This window comes from Dromiciops gliroides, chromosome 4 (genome assembly GCF_019393635.1).
Source record: "Dromiciops gliroides isolate mDroGli1 chromosome 4, mDroGli1.pri, whole genome shotgun sequence".
Classification (NCBI taxonomy): domain Eukaryota; kingdom Metazoa; phylum Chordata; class Mammalia; order Microbiotheria; family Microbiotheriidae; genus Dromiciops; species Dromiciops gliroides.
The window spans coordinates 219,397,015-219,420,943 of NC_057864.1; the positions used below are offsets into that span (position 1 = coordinate 219,397,015).

A 23,929-nucleotide genomic window follows, 5' to 3' on the forward strand; every position below is an offset into this window, starting at 1 on the left:
AACTCTCAGCTGTGGCTCCAAGAAGTTATAGCATGTGCAGTAGCCATACCCCAATTAACCATCTCTGCAGATGAGCTAAACCAGTTTAAGGGTAGCTGACAGGCCTCAAACCTATTGGTGAGTTTGATGGGTATCTACTCCAAGCATGTGAAGACTTCCCCTGGAGAACTGTGTGGATGAAAACAATTTGTTCCAACATCCATGAAGGTGCTGTGGAACACTTAGAGCTTGGTCAGATGCCAAAGATGCCAAAGTCATCCACTACATCCCAGGCCATCACCAGTTATCTTGACTTTTGTCTTGGCACTGGATTTTGGTGACTCTGAAAGAGTGAGTGAGGCTGATGACTTTGTATAACTCTGCCTCACTTAAATCCAATTCACACACACACACACACATGAGTCAAGACATCACCACCTGATGTCATTGGTCCCTTTAAAAATGAAGGACAAAAAAGCAATCTCAATGACAATCCAAGCTTAGGAGCTGATTTCTGGAGTGCACTGTGGAGAGAAGTTGGGACAAGTATGAGGAATCATTATTACTGGCTTACATAAGAGATGAGTCTGGGAAGGAGAGTATGTAGTACAAGGTAGCTGACTAAGTATTACAGGAGAAAATAATGTGAGCATCAGGAAATGAACGGTGAAGTGGGGAGAACCCTTAGTTTAGTTGTAGAATCTAGCTCCAAATTCTCACTGCCATTTGCTACCCATGTACCTTTGGGCAAGTTACTTAACCTCTCTTGGTCTCAGTTTCTTCATCTGTCAAGTGGCTAGACTAGTGGTGTCAAATAGAAACAGATCCCTGAAGGCCACATGTTGACTTAGAAAATCACAAAATAACATTATCTATGTTGTATTGTATTTTTATTTATTTTGCTAAATATTTTCCAATTCCATCTTAATCTGATTCAGGCCCCAGTGGGGAGTTTTACAAATTGCTTGGAGTCTACAGACTGGGAATTTGACACTTCTGGGTTAGATGACCACTAAAGTTTCTCACAGTTCTAAATCTATGACCTTATGATGAGACCACAGGTTACTTCTTGGCCCTGAATAAGTAACGTAAAACAATTCCCCATTTTGGCTTTACATTTCTCACCCATGGAATGGGGTGAATTCTATGTAACCTGTTTCTACCTTCCCTCCTGTCTTGGGGGAGCCTGAATGGCTTATGGGTCTGTAAAGTGCTCTAAGTATCCTAGATTCAATCTGTCCAAATTATTATCATAATTATTACTAAGCCTTGGAACATCAGAGTAGAATTTCCTCACTATGAACTGGAAAGGAAAATCAATAAACTCACCCTGGAGCCAAATGCAAATAAGTTCAACCCTGTGGAGATTGACATTTCCTCTTTCAACTAGCCTGGCATGGGGGCCTAGTGTCCTTGCTAGAACTGGTGGTGCTCTCCCTGAGAGCAGATCAGGATGGCAAATATGCTCTAGTTAACTGACCCTAGAATTTGCCTGCCATTTAGTGAGATACAAAGGTGGTATTATGTCCTCTGCTAGTAGCAGACTAAGAACCAACAGCCTCTGCACCAGAAGTCAATATTCCCAATCTCAGTGTCAATGTGAGTTAGCCTACCCAATGTACCTATCTCCACAATCACACACACATACATACTCTCTGTATCTGTCTGTCTTTGTCTATTTCTCTGTGTCTGTGTCTCTCTCTTTCTCTCTGTCCCTCTCCCTATTCCTTCTTCCCTAAAGGGCTAGAAGTGTGATGAGAATAATGATTAATCTACAGCCTAAGATAACAGTATGAAATGAGAGAAATGGAAATTAAGCAACAAATATTTTTATTTTATTGATGCCTTTTGCTTTTAGATTACATACATCTCAAATATCTCTCTCTTCCCCACCCACCCCTCAGTAAGGTAGGTTCTTATTGCTTGGAGGTCTTCAAGCAGAGGCTCGATGACTTATATTGTAGTAGAGATTTCTTTTGCTTGTGGGTTGAACTGCTGAAAACCCTTCCAATTCTCAAATTCTGTGATTCTGTGAAGAAAGAGGAATAAAAACAGTTGATCAAAACTAACCTACACAATGACTGTTTCTGATCCATGGCACCCTGACTCTTCAGGAAAGAGAAGGAGGGCCATTTTCTCAAACACTTCTCCAAGGCCAAACTTCTTAGTAATTATTAATTTCATAGGGTTATTTAATTTTATTGTTCTTTCCTTTTTACATTGTAATTATTGTTTATTTTGCTTTCCTGCCTCTGCTCACTTTACCCTGCATCAGTTCTTGTCTTCCTATGTTTCTCTGAACTCTGCGTATTCATTGTGTCTTATGTGAACTTATATTCTTGTGAACAATTTGTTTAGCCACCCCCAATTAATGGCACCAGCTTTCCTCCACCCCCAATTCTTTTTTGTTTGTTTTTTTTTGGGGGGGGGGTTTGCAGGGCAATGAGGGTTAAGTGACTTGCCCAGGGTCACAAAGCTAGTAAGTGTCAAGTGTCTGAGGCCGAATTTGAACTCAGGTCTTCCTGAATCCAGGACCGGTGCTTTATCCACTGTGCCACCTAGCTGCCCATACCCCCAATTCTTAAGAATCAAACCTTTTAAACATTGAAAAAAACCTCTTCCATTCTTTTTGGTTTTCTTGCATTTTTTCTGGAAAAATCTTTATAAAATCATTCTGAGAGAGTAAGTGTAGAAAAATAAGTTTAAGGTTCCCTCCAGTTGCAATAATAACATTCATTTCCCCCAAGTTTGTGATATCCTGGTGGCAACAGCGATTGCTTGGAGGTCGGTCTGGATGACCATGGAAGAATTTTTAGTGCCATTTTTGCAGTCAGAGGTTTTTGCTGTTATAATCCTGTAGTGATGGGAAGAAGCAGAAAGAGATTGAAATGATGGGAGGTGGGAACACATAGAAATACAGGAAGAATCAATTCTAAGTTTTGTTAAGGGCTAAAATTCTAGCTAAACTGTCTAAAATATCTAATGAGTGGTCGCCAATAAATTATAAGCTTTAGCAAGAGTTAGACTTTTAAGCATTTATTAAGGAGAATAAGAATTTGGTAAAGAGAGAGAAAAAGGCCTAGATTCCTATCTATTAAAGGGAGAGCACATTTCTAGCTCCCTTCTCCGCCAGCGTCCAAAGGAAAGAGCCCCAGTGTCAGTGCCAGTCTCTTCCTTCCTCCTCCCACTAGCCCGCGTCACTTCCTGACTCCTGGTCTTGCCCTCAAAGACCTTCCCTTCATGGGCAGAACTCTTCTACAGTAAGTATCCAGCAGGTGGCGTTATTCCAATCGTTACAGTTTGTGACCCAAATAAAACTTTTATGGATCTAATTATTTTAAAATGTGAAGAACCAATTGGAAATTTTGATTAACTTCTAGAGATAGAGTGGTATAGAATTGGTGGGGAGAAGGAAGGGATGGCTTTGGGGTAGCATAATTCCCAAATAGCACTTGGTTCTTCACTTTGGGGCTACTCCCTGACCTTGCTTCTTTGAGCATCTTTGAGTCCCTGATTTGAGAAAACTCAACAAAAACTATGGAATCTTAATTAAAGATATTTGATGAGATTAGGATGACACCTGTGCCTTACCTTGTCCATAGCCTGCCCTCCCTCAGTGATGATTGGCTTCTATTGTGATGGTACATTAGGTACTTGGTTAAATGAACAGAAAAGCTACATGTGGTACTTTGGAAATGGCAAGGTCAAGAATTCAGAATATTCCTCCCAGACTTCCTCACAGCTTCTGCTCATGATCTTAGGAATTCCCCAAGATGGACAACATACAGAAACCTTGCCAAATGCACAGTGACCTAACTTATGTCAAGACTCCATCCAGGGAGACTGTACTTCTGGTTCACTTATTTGAATTTTCCTGAGCTGAGAGATAAGAACAGATAAGATATTTATATAGTAATTTAAAGTTGCAAAGTTTACATTTTCTTCTTTGAGCCTCACAACAACCCTGTGAAGTATTGCTACAGTCATTATTATCACCATTTTATAAATGGACTCAGAGAGGTTACATGAGTCATCTATGGTCACACAGCTAATAAATATCAGATATGGGAGTTGAGGTCTTCCTAACTCCAAATCAAGAATTTCATCCACATTGCATCCACCCTTTGATTCCCACATATTGCTGCTGTTGAAACCCAGAATATTTCTTTGTCTTGGACATTAGCTCCCTTTCCCTCTTCCTCAATCCCAAGCCACATTTGAGTTTATCAAGGGAAGCTAACTACAAGAAACAATAACATTTACAAACATACAAAATAGTAAATTAGAATGCAAAATATTAACTGACTATTGAAATGGTTGATGCTTCTTTTCCTCATTTTAACCATTTGAAATTTGGGCCCCAGCCTCAAACATTAAATCATCTATTTTAAATAGGAAAAATGGCATCTACATCCCTTTACTTCCAAGAATTGGACTGGGCTACTTGCTCCCCAAATTTCCTGCTTGTTTGGCTCTGGCTCTCTTTCCCAAGGAAGAACCAATATTAAAGGTTCCACTTCTTAAATATCCTTTTGCACCGTCTGGTAAGTTAATGATGATAACAAGCTATTAGTTACACCTACAAGGAAGGTATAACCCAAGGTTACACTATTGTTCCTTGTTCTGAAACCATATTTGTTCCTAAAGAAAATTGTTGTGTTTTCTTTTGTTATGCCTTATCTCATTAATTACTCTGATCTTCTTTCTTCTTGTTCCCTGAGCCCAGAGTTCACCTTCTTTGTTCATAGGATCTAAAACTAGAAGAGATCATCAAAACCAGACCCCTCATTTTATAGATGAGGAAATTGAGGCAGATCCCTGATTTGAGCTCAGGTCCCTGGTCCAAATCCAATACTCTTTCTACTACTACACCTTGTTGATAAATCTATGTCCTTTCCCCCTTCCTGAAAACTCAGATGAAGTGACTTTTCTGGCTAACCTGACTTCAACTAAGTGCTAAACCAGCCAGCCACTATTTTCCTCCAGAGAATAGTATGGGCAAGTTTAAAGCTGTGCTGACCCTTTTCATGGTGTTTACTCTTAAAAACACAATTCCAATAAAGTAAAGATTCTCTTCTATGATTTCCAATTACCCACACTCAGCCAAGTGGCAGCCACTTCATTATAATTCTATAATAGCCATATAGGATTCCTATAAATTTACTATTAATTTTAACCACTGGATCTTTCTCTTAGAAAGTGTAACATAAATTAAGAATCTATAAATTACTGTCCGTTTAAGTGTGTGTGCACAGGTGCACATGTGTACGTGTGTGTTTGGAAGGGGAATAAATCCAATATGTTAAGAGAGGTGGTGGAAATCTTAATAAAAATCATTCTTGTAGATGAAAATAAGAAGGTGAGTCTAAGGTTCCCTCCAGCACTAGTGCTAATGCTTCTCCCTCATTTGTGGTGAGCTAGTGGCAGCAGTGAGAATGATTGGGGAAGATCATAAATGAGAATGGCTTTCTGCATCGGGTTCTCCAGTTAAGAGGTGCCTTCCCACTTCATCACTCCCTCCTCCTGCTGGGTGGTAATTTACAAAGCAGGCTTCCGAGTGTAATCTTCCTGCATTGTGCTACTCCATGGTACTGCCTGAATTGCAACACAGACCAGTCTATAAAAGGCACTTCAGAGGAAATGGCAAACATGCAGGCATACCCTAGCAAGTGAGCATCCAGGTGCCAAGCAGAGAAATGATCCTGCTTTTCAGGAGATGCTAATGAGGCAAATTGGGAGAGGACCAGACTGAGCCAGAACCATAAGAGCCCCAGGCACAAGAGCCCATTGAAGACAGAGAAAGGGCATCCAGGGAACAGTTTGCCTCACTTGAGGAACCTGGAATCACCATCTTCTACCCCAGGAGGCAGAGAGAAAAGGGGAAGGCTATAATAAATAGCAGAAGAGCATCCATGAAGAGAACTAGCTAGAGAAGAAAACTGAGAATCTTTGGGAAAGCCAAGATAAGATAGGAGCCATTAAGTCAAGAAACATTTATCAAGAACCTACTATGTGCATAGGACTGTACTAAACACTGAGGATACAAAGAAAGGCAAAAGACAAGTTTTGCTTTCAAGGAGCTTACAGTGGAATGGAGAAGATAGCATGCCATCAACAAGATAGAAACAAGATATGTACTGGAAAAATGAATATGATCAAGAGAGGGAAGATACTAAAATTAAGGCTGATTGAGAAAGACTTTGTGTAGAAGGAAGGATCTTGGCAGGGACTTGAAGGAAGCTAGGAGGACAGAGATGAGGAGAAAGACCATTAAAAGCATGGAGATAGCTAGTGAAATGCCCAGAGTCAGGAAATAGAGTCAGGAGAACCAGAGTCTTGTTTGAGGAAAGTAAGCAGGCTGGTTTCATTATATTTTTCAGTATATTTGGGTGGGAGTGAGGGGGTTAAGAAGACTGGAAAGACAAGGGCTTTGAAAGAGCTTTGAATGCCAAAGAGAGGATTTTATATTTGATCCTGGAGTTCATAGGGAGCCACTGGAGTTTACTGAGTAGGTGGAGGGGTGACATGGTAAGACTTATGCTTTAGAAAAATCACTTTGGCAGCTGGGGGGAGACTTGAGAAAAGGAGACCCATCAGCAGGCTATTGCAATAATCCAGTTGTGAGGTGATGAGGAGCTGTAGTGGGGTGTCAGAGGAGCGAATATGGCTTATAAAATATGTGTTAAAGGGTAAAATCTATAGGCCTTGGTGACAGATTGGATAGGGGAAAGAGGGAGAATGAATATGATACCTAGGTTTCAAGCCTGGTTGCCTAGGGGAATGGCAGTGCCTTTGTGTGACAGGGAGAAAAGGAGGAAAGGGTGGGATCAAAGGTGGCACAGAGCCAACTATTAGCTGATCAGGTTTGCCAATCAGTGAAACAATTTACACTTTGATTTGTTTAAGCCAAGTAAGACAGAGACTAAGATACCTTTCCTTTGACTGGAACTGTCCTCGGTGCTGAAATGCAGACAATTAGAGTCCTAATTCTAGCTCTTCTAAATCCAAGCTGCCAAGCAGGTTTTAGGAATGGGTGCCCAAATCCAGTCGACCCTCCCAGCCCAGATCCAAGATCAGGTGGCAGCAACAGTGAGAAATGGGGCCACAGAATGATTTGAAGGTTTCCATGTTTGAGCTATAGCAAAGCTGGCTCCTTGCACCTCTGCTTCTCCTGAGTTTGGTGACCTGAGAGAATTAAAGCTGCCTTAAATACAGTCTCTGTCAGCTGTATATTAATCAAGCAGGAATCAAAAGTCATAGCATCTCAGGGAAATAAGCAAAGGAACAGACGGCTCCCCTTGTCCTAATGCTGCAGCCCTCAGCAGGAAGAGAAGCAGGGAAAAGCTAAAAGCAGCACAGGGTCCCTAGCTTGCTGCCAAATTTCTCCAAACCTCCTTGCCAGTGTATTCTCAGAAACCTCATGCCTTGGAAAGGGAGAGTCACTTTCAGTTCCACACAACACTGGACAGTTTAGAGTAAGGTAGATCGTAATTTTTTAAATTCACCCACCAACTAGCTGCCTTCCAAAGAGACATGGAAAATCAAATCTGTGATATCCATTTAACCTGTGTACAGAAACTTGCAAAGCTACCTTGGTGTATTTAGAGTTTTTGAATAGAGTTAGCTCGGGTTTAGGACATTAACTGGAACCATCCCAAGTGGCTTTACCTAGGCCCTCCCTATGCTAAATACTTCCTAGAGGTTCTTAAACTTTTTGTGTCATGGACCACATTAGCCACCTAGTGAAGCCTATGGACAGCCTCTCAGAATGTTTCTAAATATATAAAATAAAATCCATGAGATTTCCATTTATCAGGTATTATTTTAAGTTCACAGATACCAGGTTAAGAATCTTCCCCTCTCCATACATACACCCTTATCATCTCCCTTGTGGATCAGCCTCCACAGCTTAAGAAGCAATCCTTTGTATTCCCATATTTCAACACTAACCATACCCCATGTAATGAAGTTTTAATGTTTAATATCTTCGCCTCATTTCACTGACAGACAGGTTTACCTCACATCATTAAGGGAGGGTACAATCCCAGGAGCATCCCTATCCTTCAGCAAAGGGTTAATTGGAGAAACTCTTCCCCTAGGCTTCCTCCCTGTCCACTCTCCCCATCTGTTGTCTACAGCATTAGCTCAAGCTGCCCAACCTTGATTCTCCTGACTCTCCAGGGCAGTGTGCTTTGCCTGGATGACATTGTCAATCTAGGACTTTGGGTCAGGATCCTAATGAGCTTTTAATGAGCTATTGCTCTGGCTTCAGGGGACACAAAGAGGTGCCAGTCCCCTTGTGTTCTATATTTTGGAACCTCACGTTCCTTCTTAACTAAGTGCTAGGACTAGAATTGTAGAAAGTTTCCTTAGTGAGATATTCTCTTTTAACTCTTAATACTTCCTCTGTGCACACGACCTCCCTTACCCATTGCTATTTCCCAATTGTGGTACAATTATATCCCTCTACATCCTCTCTTCCCTTGTATGCTTGTGCAGGACAAAGTAAAGAGCATATCAGATCACCACCCTATTTCTTCATTCACCATTCCTGTGACTTGCCAGGCCAAAACATCCTTCCCGGGCCCCAACCCACTCACTTTGTGTGTTTTCTCTCTAATATATGTTATTTCATGAGCTGTATTTCTTTTGGCGTTAAATCCCCAGCACTTACCACAATACCAAGAACACATAGGGCCAAATAATGCTTCTTTTTTCTGTCTTTCTTTCCTTCATTCAAAGCACACTAGTTTCTAAGTTACTAAGAAAAGTTTCATAGAAAAAGAAGCAGAACCAGAAAGATTCCAATACTGGTTTTAAAAACAAGATGCAGGGAAAAGAAGGGTAAATGCTAGGCAGAGCCTTGATCTGTCTTTTTTTAGCTAGCTCTTGACATGACGGCAATTGAGGCTCCCCTTCTGTTTGTGCAAGAAACCATGATGCTGATCCTAGCCCAAGAGCCTTTTTCTTAGGAATTGTAAAATTCATCCATCTCAGAAATAAATCTGTGTGCTCAGTTCCCTCCTTCCAGTCCTGTCTGATCCAGAGACTTCTTCACAGAGGCCACAGCAATGGAAAGGGCCCCAGATTATCATCTATTACACTCTTTGGCCATTCCCTTCAGGATATTTTTAAGGATGTTAAATGTTCCCAATGGTGGGGCTTCCACTAACTTCCTCAGAGACACTGTTTTGTATTCTGAGGCGGGGGGGGGGGGGGGGGGGGGGGGAGGAGAGAGCTATCCTACAACTCCCATAGTCTGCTGAGTGTGAGGCCAATAAAACCCAACTTATCTTTCTTCCTCAAGGTCTCCCTTGTAACTGTCCCCAGACTTTCTCCCTTTAAATCAAATTAAGTTGGGCAAAGCTGGGCTTGGGCAAAAGGAAGGATTTCCTGACTTCCAGGGTGATAAAACACTGGAATGGACTCCCAAGAGGAATCAGGCTTCCCTAGAGATCTTCAAGAAAAGAATATACAACTGTCACAAATGGCTTAGACTTGCTTGAATGCAGAGGGATGGACAACTTGACCTTGAAGTCCTACTCTTCCCAAGCCATTTTCTAGCTCTATGACACTATAAGAAAGAGTGTGATCATACCAAAAAAAAAAAATGCTGATGTTAGAGTTAGAAGGCCTGGGCTTCAAGCCTACCTCTGATACTTCTTTGTCACCTTAGGTAAGTCACTTTAATCCTCTAGGCCTTTCTCCTTAATTGTAAATTGAAGGTACTCTGACTATATGATTTCCAACTCCACATTTTGTGCTTCTACAAATTCTTTCTAATTTCTACTGCTTCTATTACTTTCATCACCTCCTATTCCACCCCCACCCCACAGCTGGAGCAAACATAGGAGTCTGTATCAAACCCAGGAGTGCTAAAGGCCAAATATGAGCAATTATTTTTAAACCACCTCCTCCCATCCAAATGTAGATGCAATGCTCAAAAATTAAAGCCTCAGACAGCTAGTTAGAGTCGCTGGTTATAAGTAAATAGGCCAGCTTTTCCCATGCATAGAATTTCTATCAGAGCCCTTAGTCCTGAGAGACAGGGGTCACTGCAATGCCAACCCCACCTGGGCATGAAGAAAGAATGTTAACTATACCTGCATTAGAGAATCCACTATTTAGACTTATGGAATTTGTGATCCAGCCAGGGATTTACAACCACAATTTACAATAGATTTACAACTAAATAAATATGTGGACCCTCAATACTTCCTTGACTCCTTTCCTTTTCAAATTTATCACCATGACTTTTTCATTCATCAGCCAAGTGGTTGTCTTGATGCTGGTGTGGAAGGAAGGAAGGAAGGAAGGAAGGAAGGAAGGAAGGAAGGAAGGAAGGAAGGAAGGAAGGAAGGAAGGAAGGAAGGAAGGAAGGAAGGAAGGAAATAATCCAATTCTTGAAAAAGGACTGTCAGCCTTCCTTGTGCATAGGAAGATGGGATCATAAAAGGCAAAGAGCAATAAGATTGTAAACAATCTGGTCACAATTCCTATTTCTGTCTATGGTGCAATCCTACAGATTTTCCCCAACTTCTTGTCTGATAAGAAAGAGATCATGACTACTAGGCTGACTGAAAAGTAGCTGGATTAGTAAATACCTTATCTATTGTAAATGAATAATGAATCTGACATAGTTTGGGGTTAATGACAATTAAGGACAATGCTTAGCAGGGAGAGACAAGCAGTGATGGAATTGGCAGAAGGCAGGAGGTAGGAGGCAGGAATAAGGGGTACCTTAAGGAAAGAACACTAGGTATTAAGAAAACCCAAGTTATCCTGACTCTGCTGGTAACTCACTTGAAGGTCTCGATCAAGTCTCTTCACCTTTCTATGCCTCAGTTTCTTTATACACAAAAGGGAATCACATTACTTCCCCTAAAAAGTAATGTTTGAGATAATATTGGTAAAAGAGTTTACCACAGTACTTGACACATAATAGATGCTTAATAAAAATGCTTGTTCTCCTTCCCATCCTCATAGTTATTGTGTCATGAGAAACTGAGATGATACATGGTAGAGGTAGTGGTGTTGGTGTTGGTGGTGGTTGTAATTACAGTGTTTCCAGTTCTGACAGAACTGTAATTAGCCATTTTTGTACCTGGGGCAAATGGCATAAAGTACCCTCAAATCAACTTAAAAAAAATAAGAACCCTGTGGCCAGAAACCTAAGACATGGCAGGGGATTGAGGAAGAGAGATGTGGGATCCAGCCATCTGTTAACTTCCTACTTTATTTTTTCTTTCTAATTAGATGGTAAGTTCATTGTTTCTACTCAAGGACTGCAAGTGCTTTCAATACCATGGAGCAAGGCCCAAGTTAATCCACCCTCATTTTAGTTCTAATATAATTGTTTCATTGCATTCAGCTATTAGCCTCAGAAAATTCAGGCATCTGGTATGGAATTAAATTTTTAGAACATAACTGGGGGGGGAGGCTGCCCTAACATTGGTTTCTCCTGTCCTGTCATCTTGTGTGGGTTTGGGGATGAGCACCCTGAATTGAAGCTTCAAAGGAGCTAAAAGAAAGACACAACTGATTGTTTCACCCATATCTGGCAGGCCAGATGCTCTCTGTGCCTGGAGCCAATCTTTCTGGTTGCAATAGGAGGCCACTTAGAAATTTCAAGGTCTGAAGTATAACATTACAGAAATGGCCAACTTCAGATGCTTCTTTTACTTTGTATCAAGCTCTCTTCCCTCTTGTGGACAAAGAGAAGGGAGAAATCCTGACAGTTCCTTTAAAATAAATGACAATGAGGAACAGTGTTGAGTATTTTTTAAGTTATCTAAAGCCAGAAGCCCCTCTCTCCAAGAGCTCAGCTGGCCTCCAATCCCATAGGGGTGAGCCGCTTGCAAAAGAAAGATGTGCTTATAAGTGCAACCCTATGCAACTTCTGGCTTTGCTCATATATCTCACATGTGCCCTTTGCTTTCAGTCTCCTATATTTATTATGTTTAATTTTGCTGGGACGTGGTTGTAAGTGAGATGGATGGACCTGAATCTGTGAGGCTGGCAAACAGCTCTTAATTAAACAGATAAATAAACTTATTTTTCACTTTTGCTGCAGTCTCCACTGGGGCTTGAGGACTTGCTCTAATGGGTGGACAGGGCTCTCTCCATGCTAACCAATGGGTGCTAGCCACCTTCAAACTGAGCTGGTCTTTTTGCTTTTTAATGCTATTGCCAAAGAGCCCTTGGTCAGTGTTGGTGGGGTTCCAGGATTAGAAGCAACTTCTCTCTCCCACTTAATCGTACTTTTGATAGCTAAAAGTGGCATTTAGTTAGGAAGATTGAACCCTCTACTAGAGCTCTCCAATTTGACCGCAGCTGAAGAAGACACCATTTACCTGCATCTGGTCTTTATTCCCTTTTCTGTAAGTCTTTCTATCACATTTGGACTTCTTTCTATTATCCATCCCTATGCTGTGATTAGAAGACCCAGGAGGGGGAAATAGCCTCCTCTGAAACCTGATCCGGTAGCTTTTGAAGACTCAAAGTAAAGTTCTCATCTCCAACCTAATGGCCCTTCAGGGACTATAATAAAACCTTTCTAACTTCTGACCCAGATATAGACCTAGCCCTCATAAATGCCCAACTTTAGGAAATAGTGGTGTCTCTGGTTAGAAACACCAATTATGTTGGTTGAACAACACATAAGACTTTCCATTGTCCCGTGTTGTTATCCCCACTCTCTATTCCATCTTGTCTTCCATGTCAGTCCAATGATCTTCTCTCTACTTCCTTCTGTTCCCCTACATAGACACGTACACATATTGTTATTCTTCTGGGGCTATCCCCCTTGTACTTGCCCTTTATAGCTTACCCTTTTAATGATTCTGTTTACAGCTGACCCTCTAACCTCCATATTCTCCTTGGAATCCTAGCCAGCTCTCTGCCAAATAAATACTTTGGGGTGGTTACAGGGGTATCAGAGACACCATTGAAAGCATGAAGCCGAATGTATTTATATAATATAGTGAGGGTTAGCTCAGTTGAACAGCCTGAAACTGGTGAAATCATCCCTTGTCCTGAGTTGGCTTTAGGTAGGTCAGATGATTTCTTAACAGGTGTTCTTGGTGAGATACTTCAGAGTAGAAATGGAGACATAAAGTGAAAGGGGGGAATAAGAGGGAACCAGGCTGAGCCCTGCAGGGAGGACAAAGGCATTATTTTAGAGCTGAATCAATCTTGCCTCCCTCCATAGTAGTCAGCTGTACTGAAAGTATGGCCAGTATGGCCATGTTCATGTGGTAAGTTGGTGAAAATGGGGAATAATCCTAAAACTTGAAATTTACAAATAAGTACATTAACTTAGCCTAAGATCTGTTTTTCAATTAATGTACTAAAGTACCAAGAATGGGAACTAACTATTAAGAGGCATGCCAAGGATGCAGTCTAGCTCAAGAATACTTGGGCATGGCCCAGCCAGGAAGCTTCCCTAGTTTTAAACCGTTAATGTAAAGGGCCACCACTGAGCCATCCAATTTCAAGGGAGTTTTTATTCCATACTGTTCTCTGGCTTTCCAAGTGGATGAGCTGGACTGGAAGGAATGGTTCAAGTGTTCAGAAGGTAAGCTGACAAGCTCATCCTGCTCCCACAACCATCCCTTACGTCACTGGTAGAAATTTCCATTTTATAAAGGCTCTGAGTCGCCCAATGCTCTGAGACAAAAAATCTTTTATCACAGTCCTATGGATAACCAAGGGACATTGGCACTTTGTTTCCCTCATGAGTACCCTTGTGGCTAAACTCTTTCCATGTAAATGAACCCATGAAAGGCAGTAAGTGAATAGACATCTTTTCTTGGGGAGGAGATCTACCTAGCAGAACCCTGGCCAGGGAAAGTTGAACAGGACACAAGACATTAGTAAAGATTATGAAGATCTCAAAAGCTGTAGAACCATCAGAATTGCCAGATTATTTATAGTGGTGCCAGGAGCACAGAAATAATTATAACTCAGTTCCTACCTCCCTAACAAGGCCCCTCTCAGGTTCAGGGTGAATGGGATATTTTTTCCTTAGCTTTTTTTTGAAGTAGCAAATATTAATACCAGATTGACAGCTTTTACCAACTAACAGCTTCCCTTCTCCCCAGTAGCAGATACCAGAAATATTGACTTCCCCCACTCATGACACCAGTGCCACCTACTCTGGCTCATGAAGGCACCCTCTGGGGAAGAAAGAGGTTGCTCAGCCTCTTTGGAGGCACCAATAAACACTTATTAATGATTCCCAAGAGCACATCCAGAGTGGGACCTGTGAGATCTGGAGAACCTTATGCCACTATTGCATTTGCCTTCTGGGACCACTCTTCTCCCATCTCCCCTACTCCCACCACCAGCTGTTGGAAGTGACAGATAATCCTTTTGCCTTCAATGAGTTGAGTTTTTTGGTGGAGATACCAATAGCATCCTGATTTGGATTTCTGTATCAGAATGAGGTATCTTGGAGTCTCTTCCAGGAATCACTTTCCCAGTCTTAGTCCCATCTTTACTTCCAATAGAATGTTAAGCTCCTTAAAGGCCAAACCATCTGTCATATCTAGATTTTTATCTCCAGATCATATAGCAAGAAGAATATTGGATTTGGAGTCAGAAGACTTTTGAACCTTGGACATAGAATCTTGATCAAGTTGCTTCTCTTTGGACCTCAGTTTATTCTGCTGTAAAATCGAGGTGTTGAATGAGATGATCTCTGGCTCTTTTAACAGCTCTAAATTTTGACATTATGACATTAATTCAATACTTTTGCTCCTACTAAGGATTGAGTAAATGTGAATGGAATTGAGTTGATGGAGTTAGAAACAGCCAGGGCTTCCTTCAGAGAGCAATATGCACAGAGGTCTTTGCTACTTAGTTAGCATCCTGGGGACTTCCCTAGGCTTCATTTGTTTTGAGTAATTTATGGAACCCAGAGGGGATACAGCCCTATCTTGCAGAAACTCTAAAGACAGATGCTTTACATAACTTTTTCTGAATGTTATTTTATGCTTTTGCTACTTTCTCTATAAAGTCTTACCCTCTTACCTTAATTGAAAGTATTTGTTTCTTCCTCAAATGTCCCTAGAGCATCCTGGATCTCTCCTTTGCCTCCATCACATTATATTTATCTGTGCACATATAGTATCTCAAGTCACCCTCAAACCCAGATGACTTGACCAGGGTCATATAGTCAATATGTTTCAGAGGCCAGACTTGAATAAAGATCCTCCTGACTCTGAGACTACTACAAGTTGCTTTTTTTTCATTGAATTGGTACTTGTGAGCTGTTATAATAAGATAGGTGTTTACAAAATATCCCATAGTTATCAGGAAAGGCTTCTTGACAGACATGGGATTTAAAGAATAAGGGTATTAGATTTTCTTTAAAGTCTTTTCCAGTTATAAGATTTTATTGATTTCTTTTGAAGAAGAGGGAGACCACTTTGCTACTCTAAAGCAAGAATAAAAATCATGAGGAAGGGTGCAAGAACAGGGCTATGGACAGGCAATATAGAATTCAGAGAAGCCTTCTACTGCCCCAGGCCAGGAAAATGCAGTGACAAGAAACATATATAAGATATCTTCCAGGTCATAGCTATCATCCAAGCAGTCACTCCGATGTCTGGGGAAAATGTGTTTCTGGAGAAAATTAGCTAGAGAAGGATCCTTTTGCAAGGTCCACCTTTGTAAAGGTTCATACCCACTATGTATGCCCCTGCTTCTAATAAAATAAATGTGATCATTAGGAGAAAAAACAACAACACTGTACCAAGAGATGGAAGATCTAGCTTTTAGAGCCCATGCCACCATTTGCTATCCACATAAGCTCAAAAGATCATCTAGTTCCATTCTCTGATTTTACAGTAAACCGAGACCCCAAAAACATGACTTTTGAGCTTGGTTTTTGTTTGGGATTTTGGGGGTGAGGGTTAGATGAGGAGGAGGAGGGGTCAGAGGAGCATTTAGATTACCAGCTAAAAGAAGATTAAGCTACACTACTCTAGGGAAGGAGACCATCAAAAATTGCTACCTGAATTGTTTAGACTCGGCCTTACTGGTATAGGCATGAATTTACACTGGGTTTTAGGAAATTACCCTCTCTGGTCATAGTTTGTCTGCCTTCCAGTATCTGATTAAGAGGCTAGTCACCTTAAACTCTACCAAGTTCAAGGAAGGTCAGCTGCTCTCCCTTTGCACTGGTGTAAGTCTGCGTCATATGTGGGCAGGTGGGAATGGAGAGACAGGGACCCAGCTGGTGAGCAATGTGCCTGGTTTTGTGCCTTGCTGCTTTATATGAAACTGCACCAATAATATCCGTTTCTTTGCATATGTTGTTATGAAGAAAGAAGTTCAGGTGAAGATGGTATAGCCTACCTATTCTGTGTGTGTGTGTGTGTGTGTGTGTGTGTGTGTGCCAGGTGCTACTCCACATGACGTTGTGTGTACCAGTGGCTTGTTTGTGTGCATACCTTTCTGATGTGTTCAGGTGAAGATGGACTGGAATCTTGCCAAATTTACATGCTCATTCAGACTAAGTGCATCTGAGGAGTTGAGGCAAGGTGGTTATTAAGCGGTTACATGCACATGGGCCTACCCTATATTCTCCCAGAGATTAGAACTCAAGATAAATGGGGGGCCAGGGAAGCACGGCTAGAAGGTTTGGTTGGATTTCCAAGCCCTGAATAGACTAGAGAAAGCTCCTTACTGTGAGGAAGCCTTTGCGTAGGTGCCCTCATTACATCACTGAAACTCCCTGTCACTGAGCTGGTTTCCCTTAAGATAGTTGCTATCAGAGCACCCAGAGAGAATCGCCTTCCTACCCGCAAAGCAAGTGTAGTGCTTTCCCATGATGCGAACGCTCTCCCCCAGCACCAGAACCAAGAGAAATTGTTAAATATCAAGATTTTTCAAATCCAGAAGCAGCTGGGGTTCCTTTGGGGGAAAACGGAGGGAGAACGGAGGAGACTGGGAAGGGAGGGTGTGAGAACTGGCTGCAAAAGAACTCCAGCAGGCAAAGGGTTAAGTGTGGGATCAGCTGTTGTGCTGTCATTCTGGATTCTCTTCCTTTTATACGGGGCTCTGTTTGATGTTGGAGTACGCCAGGGACTCCCCCTCCCACCGCTTGCCTTACACAGACACGCGCGCCGCGCACACACTCGCACTCTTTGCCTACCGGCCTCTCCGATGGCTCCAAAGTGATATTCATTTTCTCTCTCGCTCTCTCCGAGTGTGTCTCTCGGTGTGTGTCTGTCTCTCCCCGTCTGTGTCTCTCCTTGTCTGTGTCTGTATCTCTCCTCCTTCTCCCTCTCGTCTTTCCTCTCCATCTCCCTCTCGCTCTCCATCATTCCCCGCCCTGGCTGGGGGAGAACCGGGCAGAGGAGCGCTTAAACAGCGCCACGAGGGGGAGGGGAGGGCCCGAAGAGGAGGAAGAGGAGGAGGAGGAGGAAGAGGAGGAGGAGGAGGAAGAGGAGGAGGAGGAGGAGGAGGAGAGAGAAAGGGAGGGAGCCAGGGAAACACTCTAGCTCGCTCGCACACCCAGAGGGACAGAGCAGAGGGTGCGAAAGGAGCCCCGAACTGCCTCCTCGGAGCCGGGCGCCCATCTGCTGCCCCATGCTGTGCTCCATGGCGAACTCGGGCTGCCTCCTGCTGTCCAACTCCGGCAGCATGCTCCCGCATTCAGTGCCCTGCCCGCCTGCCTTCCTCTACCTCCAACAGGTAAGCTAGCCTGCCCGGCTCCTGGCCCCCGGACTCGCACGTGCTTTGGGGGGTGGGGGTAACGGAGATCTGTTCAGCCTGCCCAGACCGCTGGACTTAACCTTTTATTCGCCGGCAGCTTGGTTCCTTCTTCCCCTTTCCTTGGTGCGGGATGAGGATGGTGTCTCCCCCGCCCCCCGCCTTTACCCCCCCACTCCTTCCCAGCTCCACTCAGCTCTCTTCTCCGCACCTGGAGAACAGAGAGCCGGGCCGGGTCGGGCCAGGCCGAGCCGGGCTGGAGTGGGCGCTGCGGCGATGTCCTGGTTTGCAGAGCCCCTTCCTCGCCTTCCCGTTGGCTCGAGGTCATCTCCTGGGCACAGTGGTTAAAGAGGAGGAGGGTCTGGTGTGGGGAGGGGACTGAGTTTGGCGTGTTACTTGCTTGTAACTTTTAAGACTGTGCGGGATCCGGGCCGCAGAAAGGGGGGTGGGGGAAGGGGGGAGAGGTAAGGCAGGGGGGAGGGGACAGTGTTGGGAACTTCTTTCCGAGGTGCCGAGAGACTGGGGTCGGGAGAGTCCCCAACCTTCCCAGGGCACCTATGCCTGCTTGTCTACGAGTCCCGGGGAGTGCGGAGGTGGAGAGGAGGGAAAGAGAGGCGTGTGTGGGGGAGCCCCAAGCTTTGCTGCAGCGGAGATCGCGGCGCCGGCGGCGGCTTGGAGGGGGCGGATCTGGGAGAGCAGATCGCAGAAAGCACCGCGCTGGCGCTGGCTCTATAGCCCGGGTGGTAGGGGTGTGGGAGAAGACCCCGCAGGGATCAGGAGCCCGGCCTCGGGTGTGAGTTGAGGGGCAGGGAATGGCGCGGGGGCGAGAGTCTTTGCAAACTGCGGCGTCTGGAGGGAGCTCAGGCTAGGGAGATGCGGATCTGTCCTCTAAAATTTATTTGGGAACTTGGGGAGGAGGGAAGGAGTCTCCCCGAAGACCAGAGGTGGGTTGGAAAGGTTCTGGAACCCCCACCACCCGGTTCCTGCCAGCCCTGGGCCGCTCCCCGAGGCAGTTTAGGCTGTTCCCTCCCTTCTTCCAGCGTAGAGGCAGGAGTGTGGCCCTTGGATCCAATTTGGGACCTGACCCCCCGCAGTGGGGATCGGGGGGGGGGGGGGGGTATGTGTAAGTTATCTTTCCTTGAGTGGCTTTCCCCACACCCCCAGCACAGAGGAGCTGCGGATATTCCAGACGTCCAAAGGCCGCTCCCTTTCCTTACTTACTCCGCCAGCCTGGCCCAGAAGATTTCCACCACCCGGACCCTCTCCTCCTTTGGCCTTTCACTTACCATCTCTTGTCCACCAGAATGGAGAGTTGCTGGATGGGCCTGCAGAGGGACTTTGAAAGAAACCCTGAGTAGGGAATCTAGCTGAATGCGGTGATTTAAAAGGTTTGGAGGGAGAAAAAAGGGGCCAGGCCACCATACCCTCCTGTCAACTCAGGTTGCTACCCCTGCACCTTCACCCTGCCAGAGACAAGAATATTCTGTGACTGGATCTGGGGCCCCAGTCAACTACTGAGATAAAGGAGGTTAAAAAAAAAAAGTGCATCCTAGATTGGGACTAAAGGTTTGGCACTGGCCTTCTGATGGTCTGGATTGAAAATCCTATTTCAGGCCCTCTTGGGTCTGCTGATTATGTCTTCCTCCAAGATGTGATGGGAAAAGCAAAGGAAGATGTGTGTGTGTCATTACTCTTTCTTGAAGAGAAATGGTGATTAGTACTTGCTTTTCTCTTCTTCTTACCTGCATGTGTACCTTCTTTACCCACACAACTACAGAGGAGGGAACCACAGTAAATCATACAGGGAGGGGCAGTGGGGCAAGGCAGCCACAAAGCTGGTCCTTAGCTGTGGCCAGAGGATGACTGTGCCCCTAGATTAGCTCCAATGCCCCAGCACACACACACACACACACACACACAGACAGGTGTAATGTAGACTCAGTTTTGGCAGATGATATGCACCAAGAAAAATTAATGAGAGACCAGCTATGGGGATCTTTTTGTTCCTGTGGAGAGGGGATGATGGAGAAGACAGATGTGCCAGTTCCTATTCATTCGTTTATTTATTTATTTAAATCCACCATTCTCCAGATCAGAAAGATAGGCCTCACCTGTTACTTCTAGCTAACACTGGGTCTCTCACTGTGTATGGTGAAAGTGTCTATCCAGCATCATGGCACCTCACTGTGTATGTTGATAGCACTTACCCAGCTTCATGGCAGCTGCTGAGATCATCACAAGAAATCTCCCCCATCCCCCCTTCCTGCAGTGAGCAAAAGTGGGAAGACTTCTAAGACAAGTTTTTCTGTAGCCCTTAGAACATAGACGAAGATATTCTGTGGACTCAATCTCCCATAGTAGGTCCTGTGATAATGAGTCAATACCGTTCTAAGGAAGCCAACCTTTCCAATTCCTGATTTCTGTTTCAAATCCTGGACATGATGTCCAGTTCAGTGTTTTCTGAAGGGTCATGAGGAATAGGAAAAAGCACACCAATCTCCTGATTCACCATCCAGATCAGTGAGTGCAAATCAAAATAGAAGTTCTACTTCCATCCGTGTTTTCATTTTCCTTTTGTAGCTACCTGAAGAAAGAACTACTCCAGGTCATGGGTCAAGGGGTCAAAAGTGACTCTTTTTATGATTCTGAAGAGTACGTGAATTTATGAGGGAAATGCTTTCTTCATTATTCAGGGTAGTTTTTTCAAGTTGTTCCCCATTTTCATTAATTGATACAGTTATTGTGATGTGGTGGATAGAAAGTTGAACTCATACTGTCTGTGTGACCCTGGTCAAATCGCTCTCAGTGCCCTATATAACTCTATTAAGACTATTAAGATGCAGAGAAAACACCAGTTTAACATTGGTAGGAGTACCCTCTATTAACAAAGCCACAGGTCCACTCCCTAGTCTTAATCAGTACAATCTAAGTATTACTTTTTTGTTGTTGCTATTTGTTTTTATGATGCCTTTTATTTTTACAGTCATTTTTTATATAATCCTTTCCCCAAACTCCCTACCATGAGCTTTCCCTTGAAACAAAGAAAAACAGTTAAACAAAACCAGCTGATGCAGAAAGGTACCATGGTGCAATGGAAAGATTGCTGAATTTGGTACCAGCAATCTCACCTCTAATACTACCAAGTCATTTTACCTTTCTGGGCCTCAGTTTCCTCATCTATAAAATGGGAGTGGACTAAGTAATCCCTGAACTTCCTTCCAAGCTCTAAATCCATGATACCATGTTTGACAGCATAAACAACATCCCATGTCATAGTTCCCCTTCTCTGAATAGAGGGAGGAGGGAGGTGTATTTCCTCATCTCTTTTGCGAATCCCAGTGTATTTGCAAACCCCACAGCTGTTCTTCCCAGAACACATTCTCCTTCAGCCTATCTTTAGGCTGTGTCACAAAGCACTAAGCTTGTAGTCATTCTTTGTAGAAAGCATCTAAAAATTTAGAAGAGGTGATCATTCATCACCTAGCCATTCCTCCTTAAAAATGAGATCTTTCTTTCTTTACTGTAAGATCTATGGTGTAGGTGGTTGGATGGAGGCTCTTTACATAAACTTGTGCATGAGTGAGGATGTTTGTTTCTTATGTAGGCTGTATATTAAATCTAAACAGCACAATTGAGCAGAGTGAAAGATGTGAATTCAAGCAAGACAGAAACATAGTTTGTGGTGCATTAAAATGCAGCAGCGGAATAGGCAAAGGTTTTTAGACTAGGTATTTTTTTCAACCTGGGGGTGAAAAGCCTCAACCAACAGGACTCTGTTCTCTCCATTACATTAAAAACTCATTAACCTTTTCCTGCTCTGAGAAGGAGCATATGCTGCTCTTCTCTGGACCCCAAACCTGCTGGGAACTGGACTAGGTCCTCTCAGATACAAAACTGTTCCATAATTAATTGGACATCTTTTTTGTGACTGTCCACCCCTTCCTGCCCCTCTCCTGATGGTGGTGCTGATATTTTTCATCATATTAACATTGCATGGGACAGCCACAAATGAAGCTGTCTGCAAAACTTTGATTAACCAAATGCCAGGGAAAATACAGCTGCAGTGTGGGCTCTGTCATTTGTGAATAGCTCATCAAAGGCAGCTGCGTGCATCTTGTACCTCACTCACATCAGCTCCCTGACAGTATCTGTCTTTGCCTTTCCATGGCCCAACTGCCAGAATCCCCCATTTCGTGACAATTTTTGCTCTCTGCAAACCAATTGGGTGCATAGGCCAACCACCACGATTAGCCCAAGACCATTATTCTCCTATTTGGAGCTGCCTCCCACCTTCTAAAGTTCTTCAGTGAGAAATGTAGGAGGCTCAGAATATGGGCCCTAAAGGTTCTACACCCTTCTTTCATCTCAATGCACCATAAAAGAATAGGCTTTTCTACCTGAAAACTACCAACATTTGCAGTTATTTTATGTGGTTCAGAGTACAGGCTGCCTTTGAAGGCAAATTATAGAGAATCTCAGGAAAACCAATGAAAAGGGATTTTTGTCACTGTAATTAATTTATTAAGCCATAACATTGTATCAAGAGAGTCTGATAGCCACATCAATTACATAGGAGGGGGAATCTCTAAAAGGGAAAATGAAGTATCTTAAGTATCATGCATGTACACACATACAAGAATTAGTCATTGGGGGGGGATAACAAATTTATAAAATAATTCAGAGCTGAAAGACACAGTTACATTGTTGGAAATTTGAGCAACTTGGGCCTTCCTGAGAAGGCCTTTTCCCTTCCCTCTCTGAGACTCACTGGAGCCAGACTCTCAGGCTGTCCTTGGGCATCAGAGCTATAACTAGAAATTTTTGTGCCAGGGCAAGCAGTACAAAGCGTGTCCTCAGTTGATCAGGGTGGGGGCAGGTAGTCATCATGGCAGAGACTGCTGATGGGAATACTACCAGGTACAAGCTGGGGGTAGAGCGAGAAGGAGCTTAGCCCACCATGTAATAGTTCACTATTTTAACTATCCTTGATAACCATGTATTTAACTATATTGTTTCTATGTAACTGTCAGTGGCCTCTTAATTAGCATTCTGGGGAAAAGTCCCAATTGTCCCCATGCCACCATTATTGTTCTTCTTAGGGTCCAGGCCATGTTACAAACACATACCTTAAAATTAAGCATCTTATCAGATATATCATGATCTCAATATATACAATATTCTGGTGCCTAATAAATAGTTTCATAGTCATGAGTTCTGTTGTTTTTTTTTAAATTATATCTATCATAAACAGTTAATTTAAATATCATATAGTGCTTAAACATAAAATGAGACTGTATCATCTTTAATCACCAGCATTGTCAGTAAAAGAACAGATTCTTTAGTCCTGTTATCGTCAGTTAGTTGCTTCTTGGAGGTTTTAGTTATGGTAAATTTTCCTAGGGGAATAGAGCAAGGAGGCTCAGAAAAAGGGACAGGGATTTCCAAGCACTATTTTGAGAATTCATTAGGAAACTCTATTCTCATTAATCACTGCTCTCCTTTTGTTCCAAGGCATCATAGCTGCTAATCACAGGAATTTATAAAAGGAGTAATTACTATAGCAAACTCAGCACTGTTCATTAAAGTCTTTATGTACTTTGAGGCATTTACACTTGTTCCCCCAAATTGATGCCCACTACACCTATACCTCATACAGGAAGCCCAGGGCCACTTTTTATGACATGCGCTCTACATGTAGCAACTAACCCTACATCCCCCACCCCTACCCCTAATACTCTAATGTTTTATCATTCCTGAGGAGGGGAAAGCCACTCTGGTGTGCAAATGGCAACTTTATGCCATTTTCAGAAACATCATTTTTCAAGGTCTGGGTTGTGTGGGGCTAAGTAGGTAGATTAAGAAAGGTTATTTGGCTAGGATTTCTCAAGTTAGAAAGGCTAAGTAGGTGGTCTTAGCCTCTCCCACTGTGAGATTTGATATTGTGCCTGGGGTTCAGGCCATGAGGCCATTTTGTTAATAAAGCCATCTCATAACAATGCCTCTTTGTAAGTATATCACTAATTAAACCCTTTCATCCTCACACCAAATTCTTATCTAGAAATACAGTATTTTAGAAAACAAACGGTTAACTTCATTCCTCCCTCAACTGTATTCTGGACCATCTCCAAAAGAAAACAAAATTAGATTGAAGGCTTTTCTATAGTTAACTCTTCCAATCCAATCAACATTTATTGATCACCTACTGTGTACCAGGCACAGCTCTAACCTG

At 43.2% G+C, this 23,929-nt stretch overlaps 1 protein-coding gene across 10 annotated transcripts in view; it reads left to right on the forward strand.

The window, feature by feature from the left end:
• The window catches only part of RBFOX3 (RNA binding fox-1 homolog 3), a 983,769-nt gene that overhangs the window by 772,374 nt on the left and 187,466 nt on the right, over positions 1-23,929 (forward strand). Inside the window, exon 1 of one of the 10 annotated variants that reach the window (XM_043964753.1) lies at positions 17,455-17,682. The exons of 7 other annotated variants lie outside the window; for them this stretch is intronic. In XM_043964753.1, the coding sequence (XP_043820688.1) occupies positions 17,578-17,682 (105 nt within the window). In that variant the 5' untranslated portion in view covers positions 17,455-17,577. Of the gene's footprint in view, positions 1-17,454; positions 17,683-23,929 lie in introns of those variants that run through there. 2 more of the 10 variants (XM_043964754.1, XM_043964763.1) reach the window with 2 other exon arrangements.